Source organism: Carassius gibelio, chromosome A15, assembly GCF_023724105.1.
Source record: "Carassius gibelio isolate Cgi1373 ecotype wild population from Czech Republic chromosome A15, carGib1.2-hapl.c, whole genome shotgun sequence".
In the NCBI taxonomy this organism is placed as follows: Eukaryota; Metazoa; Chordata; class Actinopteri; order Cypriniformes; family Cyprinidae; genus Carassius; species Carassius gibelio.
The window spans coordinates 6069923-6083040 of NC_068385.1; the positions used below are offsets into that span (position 1 = coordinate 6069923).

General features: G+C 36.2%; 2 protein-coding genes and 1 long non-coding RNA gene across 4 annotated transcripts in view; 1 reads left to right on the forward strand and 2 right to left on the reverse strand.

Moving 5' to 3' along the window:
- Positions 1–3991, reverse strand: part of LOC128029014 (uncharacterized) — a 28237-nt gene extending 24246 nt beyond the window's left edge. The window contains exons 1-6 of the mRNA XM_052616459.1: positions 3837–3991; positions 2175–2286; positions 1335–1445; positions 1092–1208; positions 887–997; positions 640–756 (exon numbers count right to left, since the gene is read on the reverse strand). Coding sequence (XP_052472419.1) covers positions 640–756; positions 887–997; positions 1092–1208; positions 1335–1445; positions 2175–2275 — 557 coding nt within the window. The 5' untranslated portion in view covers positions 2276–2286; positions 3837–3991. The remainder of the gene's footprint in view (positions 1–639; positions 757–886; positions 998–1091; positions 1209–1334; positions 1446–2174; positions 2287–3836) is intronic.
- LOC128029013 (uncharacterized) overlaps positions 1–13118 on the reverse strand; it is a 385593-nt gene that overhangs the window by 69214 nt on the left and 303261 nt on the right. The window lies entirely within an intron of this gene.
- The window catches only part of LOC128029018 (uncharacterized), a 247494-nt gene that overhangs the window by 67346 nt on the left and 167030 nt on the right, over positions 1–13118 (forward strand). The window lies entirely within an intron of this gene.

Genomic DNA, 13118 nt, shown 5'->3' on the forward strand with positions numbered 1-13118 from the left:
GACAGACAGAGGTGCTCGCAAGATGTTTGCTCCGATTCTCGGAAGGGGGAAACCGGGGCAAAATCGGGCTAAAAATCCTGTAGTGTGAGCCAGGCTTTAGTGTACAACAGAACATTAAGTGCTTTTAAAATTTGTTCTGGGTTCTCAAATGTGAGACTCTCAGCCTGAAATTGTGTCCAAGTCTAGCCTGATATACTGTAAAGCCTCTGTTATAGTTTCCGCGTGTACAATATGGATGCAGACGCGAACAGCACAGACGCAGACTTCTTCCATTTATACTTCCGAATGCATACACTGATGGTCCGCTCTGCAACAAACAATTGCCCAGAATTATTGCACAATGGCTGTCTTTATATTCTTTTATTGAAGGATTGCAAAGGTTCGAGTAGCAATTGGCTTCTTCACACTGCCTGCACATGTGCTTTTGAAGGCTACTGACCATACTTGTCCAAGTGGTCACAAAATATGGGAGGCATGTGGCCTCCACAAACACTATCCGATGACAATTTTTACGTCAGGCCTACCTAGTGATCCATAGTGGACTCGGAAAGTATAACAGAGGCTTAAGGAGATTTTGGATATTTATGCAAGCATAGTTATTTCATTAAATGTACAGTATATGCCAAAAAATTCTCATACCATTTAACACTGTAAGGCTGTGTTCTATCTTTGAAAGCAATCGGTCGATCCATTGATTGGTTGCTTTTTAAAGAGAAGTATGAGGTTGCAGGAGATGGTGCCTCATCTGGTCTGACACTGTCAAGATGTCAAAACTTAATTTCAACAAGAGACTTGTACAAGAGACATACAGATTTTGCAAGATAAGAACAGTTTTAAAACTAATATTTTTTCCTTATGAAATAAGTAAATCTCATACTATTCATACCTAATGTAACTAGGGGGTTCATTGTTGAATGCAATTGGCCGATCCATTGACTGATCACTTTTTACAGACAGGTGTGAGAGTGCTGGAGATGGCGCTTCATCTGGTCTCAGACTGTCAGGGTACCAATTTAGGTTATACACAAATATCACAATGACAGAATCTTTCAGAGAGAACAAAAGATTTATATAAACATAAATTCTCACACCGTTTAACACTGTAAGGCTGTGTTTGGTCTTTGAACGCAATCGGTCGATCCATTGATTGGTTACTTTTTAAAGAGAAGTATGAGGTTGCAGGAGATGGTGCCTCATCTGGTCTGACACTGTCAAGATGTCAAAACTTAATTTCAATAATTGTGGAAGAGACATACAGATTCTGCATGTAAAGAACAGTTTTACAACTAATATTTTTTCCTTATGAAATAAGTAAAATCTCATACTATTCATACTTAACGTAACTAGGGGTTTCATTGTTGAATGCAATTGGCCGATCCATTGACTGATCACTTTTTACAGACAGGTGTGAGAGTGCTGGAGACGGTGCCTCTTCTGATCTCGCCCTTTTGAACATGGAGAAAAATATGGGGATGTAACAGGTCATTATGGATTTTAACAGCCTAGAATGCATTAAGTGAGCAGGCAATGGAGCTTTATGTGGTTTTAAACTTTTACGAAGAGAGAAAAACAAGCTTAACATATTGCATAAGATGCAAACAAATTGTCTTATATTGTATTATACAACACGCACACTATTTTTATCCCCCTGAAAGAGTAAATTCTCATACTTCTCTCCCTTGAAACATTGCTCCATTGTTGAATGCTGTCTGTCCATCCACTGGCTGATCAATTTTTAATAGACAGCAGTTAAGAGTGCAGGAGATAGTGACTCATCTGGTCTCAACCTTTGGTACATGAAGACAAAGTTGAAATAATATGTTAAGTACATTAAATCCCATTGAATTAAATGGAAATGTATTTTCTAAATATCCTGAGGGAAATCATTTCATAAACTGGAATTTGTCTTGTATTTAAAGCTACACCATTGTAGGGGTGCATGATAAATATCGGCCAATAATTAATGCGTATCACGTCAGTAAAGCCGGTTCTCTAATCAGCAGTAAATTCTATCACCTGTGTGATTTCACAAAAAGCAGCTGTTAATGCACAGAGTCGTTGTTAACTGACAAGCTGCGCAGATCCACGCTGATAATTAACAACTCATAATAAACAAAATGTTCTTTCTGAGCGAGCAATAGCACACTGCATATAAATATAATAAATTGTCATACTTCTCTTCCATATGACTAGAGGTTCCATTTTGAACACAATCGTTCAATTCAGTGATGGACTGCTGGTTAGAAAAGGGTATGAGAGTCTTGAGGAGCTTCATCTGGTTTCACCCTTTGACACACAGAAAAAGTGATTATTCTCATGTAATAATAATAGATTGTTGTACACAGCAAACTCTGGCAACAAGCAATTAATACATGAGATACAAAAATGAAACTAATAAGAGTGGCAGATATATATATTCTGGAAATCCTGTCAATGTAATGTTAAAGACATTTGTTTAATATGTGTAAAAATGTAAAACTCAATGTGAACTGCAAAATGTTATTAATATTAACGTTTAAAACATACCTTCAACACAAACTGGTTATGTTCTGGACAAAAAAAAGGAAATTAATTAATAAAAAAAAAAAAACAGACAACTATCTGGACTATAACATTTTGGAAAACTATAACCGTATATTTATTCAATGCAGAAGTAGGCTGTTTCCACTATTGGCAGTGCTAGCCAGTAACTAGTTGCAGTAATAATATTACTTTTTGCAGTAACTAGAGGGGTAACTAATTACTATAAAGAGATCAGTAATAACAATACAGTTGTCATCCATAAAACAGCTTGTTACTTAGTTACGCTTGATGCCTCAACCCCTACTGATTTGAAACCCAACAATCCAGTAAATTCTAGATTTATTTTCATAATTTGCACAAACACATAAAGTAACCAGTGCATCAGGAAAGCTTGGAATATGGAAAGTTTACATTCAGGGGATGGATGTATTGCCATAACACTGATTTTGTCAGGAGAAAAGATGATCTGAACACAGATGTGTAAGTTGGGGCATTAATTTACTCTGGCATTACATGGCTTGCCCACCAGCATCTGCCTGATCCCGATTTAAATTATACTACTATAATTAAAAAATGTTGTATATATATATATATATATATAAAATACTTAGAGAGAAAATGTAGCTACAATTAGCTTCAAGTTCCACGTGACAATTAATAGCCTACAATACTTTGACTTGACGGTCACTATCAATCACCAATGAGTGTTTGTAATAACTTCTGACTGTGATCCAGGGTAGATTTTGAAGAAGAGCTCGTTCTTTTGACAGCAGAAAGTATTTATTCTAAGTAAAATCTGTCAGAAATTCGTTAAAAACATTATGTTAAACCACGTTAAGCTGTTTCCTTATAATGTAACGTTAAGGTTTGACAAAAAATTGGGTTTCCCTGGTCTATTCGCGCGTAGGTGGACGCTTGGACATTTTGAGTTTATTCCCTTCATTTGAGTGTGAAATTAACTTCAGATGCGAATTCGCGTCATGGGAGGATCTACTTAGAATGTCCCACTGAGGCCCACTCCTAAACACTTTTACTTTCGGTTTGTACGGTCTTTTTTTCGACCTTAAATTACTTTCGACTAGCAGAAACAGCATTGTAAGGTATCCCTTTACATATGGTAAACAAACCATTCGTATCTGTATGTTTTTAGCTGAATTGTATGTACAACCACTATTTAGTAAGAAAGATCACAGTTAGTGGTTTAGTAATGCTGTAAACAACTCGTGCTTCCCGCCGCGACAGATTGAACGTTAAAGACATATGTTTATTAACTCTAGTGAAAACGAAAAATATCTATGCGTCAGCATTGTTACCTCTTCTGTTACGATCGGAGATAAAACATCACATTCTGCTTCGTCTTCTTCTTGTTTTCTTCTCTCCTTCTTTGACTTTTAATGGCGGATGGCAAACAAGCTTCTCCTGTGGATCCCACAGACTACACTTCCGGTGAATTCAGTTTCCTCGAGCAGTACACCCAGCCCAAGTATGGGGTAACTGCAGCCTGGAGCAATGGGCGTGGCAAAAGATGGGCGTTTCAAAAGGTTTCTCATTGGTGGAAAGAAAGGTAGGGGGCGTGGCAAAAGGTTTAGCGAAAACTGGCTGTTCCGCCTAAAGGCGAGCCATACTCTTAATCGCTATTGGCCTATAGATTAATAGAAAGCGATAAATTAAACACATAATTTAACCAATTGAAATTCATCCAATGTAAAAACTGCGTTAATGATGTAAATAATATTATTTTAAATTACTTTCGAAAGTACCTTCAAAAGGGCTTACTGACGTAATCACCACCGCACTTTTAGGTCTTAGTTTATCGATAATCAAAAACAGATTACAATTATTTTTGAGAATACAAACGTCTCTAAACAAGGTTAGTCGTACTTGCTGCTCTTAAATTAAAGTTAATTTAAAATCAGTAGTATTTGTAAACATTAGTGAACTAACAAGAACAAAAAACGTACAGAGGTATGTTTATTAACTAACAAAGTTTAAAGGGACAGTAAGTAACTTTTTAGGTATTTTATTATCTAAAATCAATATTTTTATTCATAAATATGCCTTCAATGGTGTACAAATACCTATGCCAATGTTTAAACTAATCCTTGTAAATGAAGAATTTATTATCTTTATATACATGGGACGGGTAGGTTGACGGAGGCTTCCATGTAGTTCCGCCATCTTGCAAAACTATAATAGCAGAGAGGGACAAAAAGTACTAAGCCAACGCGTTTCCACAGCGCGTTTTCGGTCAGAGCCAGAAACGCAGATGCAGAGCAGTGAGAGGCGCTTGAAACTGCACCGGCAAGTTTAAAAGTCTGGATTGCATTCTTATTATGGACCATACATATGCCGCGCCACAGGAGAAGAAAACATCGAAAATAGTCAAAATAGGTCAAAACAGTCAAAAATAGAACGTAAAAGGAAACGTGACCGTAGATTACAGAGAACAAGAGTTAATGTCAGGGAAGCTTTTTCTAGGTGGAAAGAGCTAATGCTTGATAAAGATTTCAAAAGAGACGCTGAAGTGGCCAGTTTTCTTCTCGACAGGTAGGTCAGTGTTACAGTCTATATTATAATATTTTTTTTATATCTAACAATGCATATAATTAAAAAAAACGAATAAATTAGACATAACTACTAATTACAATATTTCATGTTTTCCACAGTCAGTAATTCATACTGTAACATTCGTTTGTTAGTTGTCATGTTGCAGTTTGTTTGAAATAACACACCTGTTCACCTGAAGGAAAACTCGACGAAGTGCTATTAGAATAGATCCTGTCAAAGCTTTTTGGTACATATCGCCTACCGTAGATGCAATGCGCATTTGAAAAAGCGAGGCGCTGGAGAGCAAAATTAGTTTGAATGCAAAATACAATTTCACCACTAGATGGGAGTAATTCCTACTCAGTGTCCCTTTTTAATAAATACCGTATCAAATGTATTGCTCATAGTTAATTTTAGTTAATACATCAGTCACCAAATGAACCTTTATTGTAAAGTGTTACACTAGAAAACCAGGTTTTGCCTGATAAAGAAAAATTTGTAAAAATTAAAAACTAATAAATTTAAAAATTTGTCAGAAGAGTTTAGTAACCTTTTTTAAGTGACATTAACCAATTAAGCAAACAGACACAGCTTTATCCACTAAACATTTATTTAGCTTTCAGTTTCAGTCACCAATTCAAGTAAAAAGATAGATAGATAAAAATAGATAGATAAACCACTCATTCATTCATTCATTCATTCATTCTGTAGTAGCAGTCCATAGAACAGAATCCAGCAAACTTCTGTTTTCTTTGTCTGAATAGAAAGCTGTGAAGACCACAGTATCTACAGCATTACACATCTGCTGAGCTCCAGCTCCACTCTGTATTTCTTCTTCACATCTGGACTGACAGACTTCCAGTAAACCATATCTACACAAGAGAAAAACAAATGTTGAGAGATTAAAAAAATAATTAACCAACAAGTAGAATAAAATATCCAATAAAAAACAAAGCACAAGTGTCTGAGAGTGCACGTCTGCAGCCAGACCCTTCTCCATTATATTATAATACAACTGTACTACTGACTCTTCATGGAGTACCAAAACTAAAGTCAGTTCATTGAGTTAGTGATGGCATCGTCAAACCAATGAGCTTAGTGATTATGAACCAGTGAAATGAACCACTTCTGTGTACACCGTCTTTTGTAGCATGATTGATTTGAGAATTAACATTTCTTTGATTCATTTTGTTTTCTTTGTATTTTTGACAAATGTCTAGTACACCAAGATAAATTCCTTGTACCTGTAAATCCATTGTATCTTACAATAAAAGGGATTGTGATGGTGAAAAATAACTTGTGGAGCATTGATTGAAAGATTTTGGAAATTTGTCATTTACATATTTTGACATTGTGGCTGAGAGGTTGCATGGGAACAATGTCCCATCAAATATGGATCCATTTCGAAATCCTGATTTTTACTAGTGTTTTTGACACTCTTTAAAAGTTGTTGCCATTTAGTAACACTTTAAATGTTGTCTTGGATAGATGACAGGTGATATATATATATATATATTTTATGTTGTAAAACAAGAAGTGTATGTGGGCAGCCTGCCACTGTAAGAATGTGTTTTGCCAATGAACCAATGGAACTAAGCTACTTAAGCGTTGGGCTGTTGTTATGCATGTTTACATTAATGGGATTCGTAATTTTTGACGATGACTAATTTTTCAGATCGTATCAAATAATTTAGCAGCATTAGAAGCGCTTTGGCTGGAATTGTTAACTTATAACAACAGTAAAATTGGATTTTGGCTTGCAAACAGAGGTCACAAGTTAACACGGTCACAGTTCCTGGATTCAGCCCGTTTCACGATGTGACGCCAAGAGTCGTTCGTTGAATCCAGAGATCTGGAGCTGCTTATGTGAAGATCGGTGGCTCGGTGGTTCGTGAGTGTCGTCTCGCGGCGCGTCGCCTTTTAGCGGGTGTTTGAAACCCGTGCCAACACAGATTTTATTTTTTTATTTATCCTACTTACTTCAGCCGCAGGGGCGCAGATGGGATTTTTTTACTGGGGGGGACCAAGCTCTCCAGCAGTCAAATTTTTTCAGTCCAATAAAAACCATCAGCTCAGTCATAGACGAGGTCTTTATTTTTTGTAACAATTCAAAAAAGCAAACTTTCTTATATTCTAGATTAATTGCACACAATCTGAAATATTTCAAAAATATTTTGTTTTAATATCTCATGGTTACGACTTACATCTTAAGAAAATAACAAATTCAGTATCTCAAAAATTTTAATATTCTGTTTTGAGGTTGATTAGTTTGGTAAATTTTGAGTATAAATACAGTGTACCTCATGGGCTAGTTTAGAACATGCAACCACAATTATGGGAAAGACTACTGACTTGAAAGTTGTCCAGAAGACGTTCAGCCTCAGAAGGTCATTGCTTTAAGGGCTGCTGTTCACAGATTGCTGTATCAAAATATATTCATAGAAAGTTGACTGGAAGTAAAAGGTGTGGTAGGAAAAGGTGCACAAGCAACAGGGATGACCACAGCCTTGGGAAGATTATCATGAAAAGCTGAACTTGGGAGTGTCACAAGGAGTGCACTGAAGCTGGAGTCAGCGCATCAAGAGTCACCACACTCAAGACGTCTTTAGGAAAAGAGCTACAGCCGTCACATTCCTAGAACCAAGCCACTCCTGAACCAGAGAATAACGTCTGAAGCATCTCACTTTGGGTAAGGAGAAAAAGAACTGGACTGTTGCTCAGTGGTCCACAGTCCTCTTTTCAGATGAAAGTAAATTTAGCATTTCATTTGGAAATCAAGGTCTGGAGTCTGGAGGATGAATGGAGAGACACAGAATCCAAAGTCCAGTGTGAAGTTTCTGAAGTCAGAGATGATTTGGGTGCTGTGATGTTTGCTGGTGTTGCTCCATTGTGTTTTATCAAGTCCAGAGTCAATGCAGCCATCTACCTGGAGATTTTGGGAGCACTTCCATCTTCCATCTGCTGACAAGCTTTATGGAGATGCTGATTTCCTCTTCCAGCAGGACGTTAGAACCCGCCCACAGTGAAAAAAACACTTCCAAGTGGTTTGCTGACCATGATATTACTGTGCTTGATTGGCCAGCCCACTCACCTGACCTGAACCTCACAGAGAATCTATGGGGTATTGTGAAGAGGAAGATAAGTAACAACTGACAAACAATACAGAGGAGCTGAAGACCACTATCAAATCAACCTGGAAGCCCCAACCAAGTATTGAGTAAAGTAATGGTTAGACTATTATTGTGCTTCAGCCTGCATCTGCCCAGACCCGATTCTTTAGCACCAAAACAAACACACCCATACCCCAACAGGACCTGCTACGGTGGCCGAGAGAGAAACATGCTGCAAATGACAAAAATACCAGTAAATTATGAAAACATCTTCATCAGTTTGACAACACGTGCTGCAAATACTTCTTTATAAAAACAAAGAAATGTGCTGCAAAAACACAGACCAGATCGGAAATATTTAAGGGAACCGTAAAGTGACAAATGTAGCTGGCACATAATTTATAAATCTTTGCTCTGAAAAAATATATTTTGTTTATTTTAACAAACCTGGTCATACGATTCCTTAGCTTTTTTATGGATATTATTAGCCTAAATAAGCTGACTAAATACACAATTTCTGTAACTGTGAAAGGTTATGTAAGCTGGCTAACTTACTGTTACAGCTTACCTTACAAAAACTAACCATAGCCTGTGGTTTTACTATTGAAATTAATTAATTAATAAATACATTTATTATATAAAAAAGCTAACAAAAATGGTTACTCTAATCATTGACAAATTAACCATGGATTTACTACTATAACAACAGTTTAACCATGGTATTTGTACAAATATGGACATACAAATGGTAATCAATACTAAAAAAAAAAAAAACATTGTTTACATTTTCTTTTTGTTGGGGTAATTTCTTTGTGTTGAGTATTTGCAGAGCGTTTCTGTATTTGTTTTGTGTTGTGAGCATTTGTAGCTTGTTTTTGTATTTCATTGTGTTGAATATTTGCAGCAAGTGTGCTGTCAAACTGATGAAGATGTTTTCTTAATTTTGCTGGTGCTTTTTCTATTTGAATGTGTTTTGTGAAGTTGAGCGCTCTCAGCTACCGTGCATCGCCCCTATTTTGAAATCTTAACCCCACACGTGCATACGCAACCATGGCAACAACGATTGCGGAAACATGCGAAGATGACACACAAGCATATTCAAACAAAAGCCAACATGGATAAGTTGTGTGAAACAACGCAAAATCGTTAACGTTACTCACTTATAAAAAATAAACCTCGGCGTCCGATTCGAGCCCTTCCCAATCCTTGAGTTTCTCTCCACCGCTGGAAAGCTGCTCCGATATTTACACGGGTCCTACCTCTTGCTTGTTTGTAAGCCCTCTTTTTTATCCACCATCTCTCTCAATGTAGTATGCGTCCTGTGCACTCAAATTGAGCGCGCCGCTCTCTTCTTCTTCTTCTTTTCAAGTTTAATGTCGGTTGGCAAACCAAACTTAAATGGTGCATTCCCGCTACCTACTGGATTGGAGTGTGGATAACGTTGGTTATTATTGGAAGTAGTGACCTAAATCCTGTTACTTAAATGAGTGTCTTTTAAGAAATTAAATACTTCTTTATATATTTTAAGTTGCTTTGGGCCATTACCTAATAATGCTTTGATAGAAAAATCTTCCATTTCCATTTCTCTTAATGCTTGAAATAATTTAAATCTTTCTCTTGCATAAGCCTCACATTTTAATAATACATGTTCTACTGTCTCCATATTTTCCGAACTACATTTTTCACAATACCCAGTCTGGTGTTTCCCAATCCTGACCAAACTTTGATTTAGTAGACAATGGCCTATGCGCATTCTTGAAATTATAACATCCATCCTCCTATTTCCAATGTTTCTTCTTTCAAAACCAACTGTTCCTTGTATGTTGTATAAATGTCGACCCTTATTTCCACTGTCCCACTCATTCTGCCATTTCTTTCTAACTTCCTTAGCTATTATACTTTTAATCTCAGTCTTACTCAGCGCAATCTTGATATCAACTTCTTGAAATTTTATGGCCTGTTTGACTAATCTATCCACCTCCTCATTACCTGCCACCCCCATATGAGCCGGTATCCAAAGAAAATTAATAATGATTCCCAATTGTCTGGTTCTAAAAAGACTTTGCAATATTTCATAAATTAAGTCCTGTCTAGCTGTAGATATACCACTTGCTAGACTTTCAATTGCAGATAGAGAATCTGTGCATATAACTGAACTGATTGGTTGAACTTCTTCGACCCACTGTAATGCTAATATAATTGCTATTAATTCTGATGTAAATACTGAAATGTGATCTGATGTTCTTTTCAAAATGTTAACTTTAAATTGAGGTATAAATACTGCTGCAGATGTTATACCAGAATCCGGATCTTTTGAGCCATCCGTATATATCTGGATGGCACCAAAATACATATGATCTATATAATCTTGTATTTTTACGCTATCCAGGACATTCTCCTTATTATGTTTGTCTTTATGTAACTGGATATCAATAAAAGGCATTGGAAAAAACCAAGGAGGAATTGCTGGCAGAACCACACAGCTGGCAATATTAACATCCTTAATCATTTCTCTTGCCTCCTCATTAATAAACCACCCAAAACTTGTTAATTTTTTATAGTTATATTCCCAACAGTCACTTAAAACATTCTTAACTGGATGATTTTCCGATTGACCTTTTATGTTTGCCCAGTATCTCATTCTTAACTTAATCCTTCTCATTCCTAGTGGCATTACTCCCGTCTCAACATTAAGTGATGAAACTGGTGATGATCTCATTGCTCCACAACATATCCTTAACGCTTGATTTTGAATTGTCTCAATCTTATCAAGTTGGGTTTTTGAGGCAGAACTATACACCATGCTACCATAATCTATAGTTGCTCCAATTAGTGCCACATAAATATTTTTGAGCGATTTCCGATATGCTCCCCATTCAGCTCCAGCTAGACATCTCATTATATTTATCACTTTTTTACATTTATCTATTATTTTCTGTATATGTACTCTGAAATTTAATTTTGAGTCCATCCATACTCCTAAAAACCTTACAACTAGTGTCTGCTCCAATGTTTCTCTATACATTTTAATATTTATAATAGGATTCTTCTTCTTTTTTGAAAAACAAATTACTTGTGTTTTTGCCATAGATATCCTAAAGCCCCATTTATTAGCCCAGTTTTCTATGAAGTTGACAGCATTTTGAACCTTTTCCTGTACAAACTTAACATTCCTACCTCTTTTCCATATTGCAGCATCATCAGCATATAAGGATTTCCCTATCCCAGGTTCTATCTGAGAAAAGATGTCATTGATCATTAAATTAAACAAAATAGGACTGCTGACACTCCCTTGAGGAGTTCCATTGTCGATTGAATAAATCTGAGAATACTCACATCCCACTCTTACTTGAATAGTTCTATTTAACAGAAAGTTCATAACCCAATTATACATTTTTCCTTTTATTCCAATCATATCCAGCTTAATTAAAAGTCCCTCCCTCCACAACATATCATATGCCTTTTCAACATCCAGAAAGACACCTACCAAAACTTCTTTATTAATCTGAGCCTTTCTTATGTCAGCTTCCAAACACAGCACAGAATCCATAGTGTTTCTCCCTTTTCTGAAGCCACTTTGGAAAGGGGATAATATATCCCTCCTCTCTAGAACATAAACCAGCCTGCTCATTACCATACGCTCCATAATCTTACAAATATTTGAGGTTAGAGCTATAGGCCTATAATTAATAGGTTGCGTAAGATCTTTTCCTGGTTTTGCTACTGGGATAATAACTCCATGTTTCCATTCCATTGGAAGCTTTCCTGAAATCCATACCTTATTATAAAGCTTTAAAATGACATTTAATGAAGGATCTGATAAATTCTTAATCATTTCATAGCATATCTCATCCCTACCTGGAGACGTTTGTTTTGTCCCAGCAATTGCTCTCTTTAACTCATACAAAGTTAAATCATAGTCCAATGAATCTCCAGTTGACTCCTTAACTTCCAATATATGAGGATTCTTCCTCACACTCTGTTCCCTTATCTTCATCATGTCATTTGATATATTTTTATTACTATGCACTTCCACAAATGTTTGTGCTAGTATCTCTGCCTTCCTGCTATCAGACACAATTACTTCCTCATTATTAATTATAGCTGGAATACTATTATTTCTTTGTTTTCCTCCCATCTTTTTAATCATATTCCAAATCTCGTTGATTTGAATGTTTCCCCCAATATTATTGCAATACTCTCTCCAATAATTTCTTTTTGCTGTCCTGATAACCCTCCTCACTATTGCCTGAGCTTTTTTATAACCAATAAAGTCATCATAGCTAAAAGATCTTCTTACTTTTTTAAGTGTTTTATTTCTTTCTTTAATTGCCATATTGCATTCATCATTCCACCATGGAACAATTTTCCTCCTGCTACATGCCTTCTTTCTACCAAATACTTCTTCTGCTGTGCTCCTAAGAACCTCACTGATTTTTGAATTTAAAACATCGATATCTTCCACAACATCATCATTAATTTCGGCCATTTTGTTATGACATATCTCTTGGTACATCTCCCAATCCCCTGATTCAAAATTCCATTTAGGAATTCTTTCCATACCTGTTTTTATTAAGTCTACTCCAATTGTACTGCAAACAGGAAAATGATCACTACCAATAGTATTTTCGTTCAATACTTTCCAATCACATCTTCGAGCTAAATTTTCTGACACTATTGTCAAATCTAACACAGAATATTTGCATTGAGAAAGATTAACTCTTGTGTAGCTTCCGTCATTAATACATACTAACTCACCCCAGTCCAGCATATCTTCTATGATCAATCCATTATAATCAGTGTTTGAACTCCCCCATAAAGTACTGTGTGCATTGAAATCACCACACCACACCATTTTAAAATCCCCAGTTCCTCCAATACTTTCCATCATATCCTTAGTTAGCTTTTCACATGGATTATAAAAATTTATTACCCTAA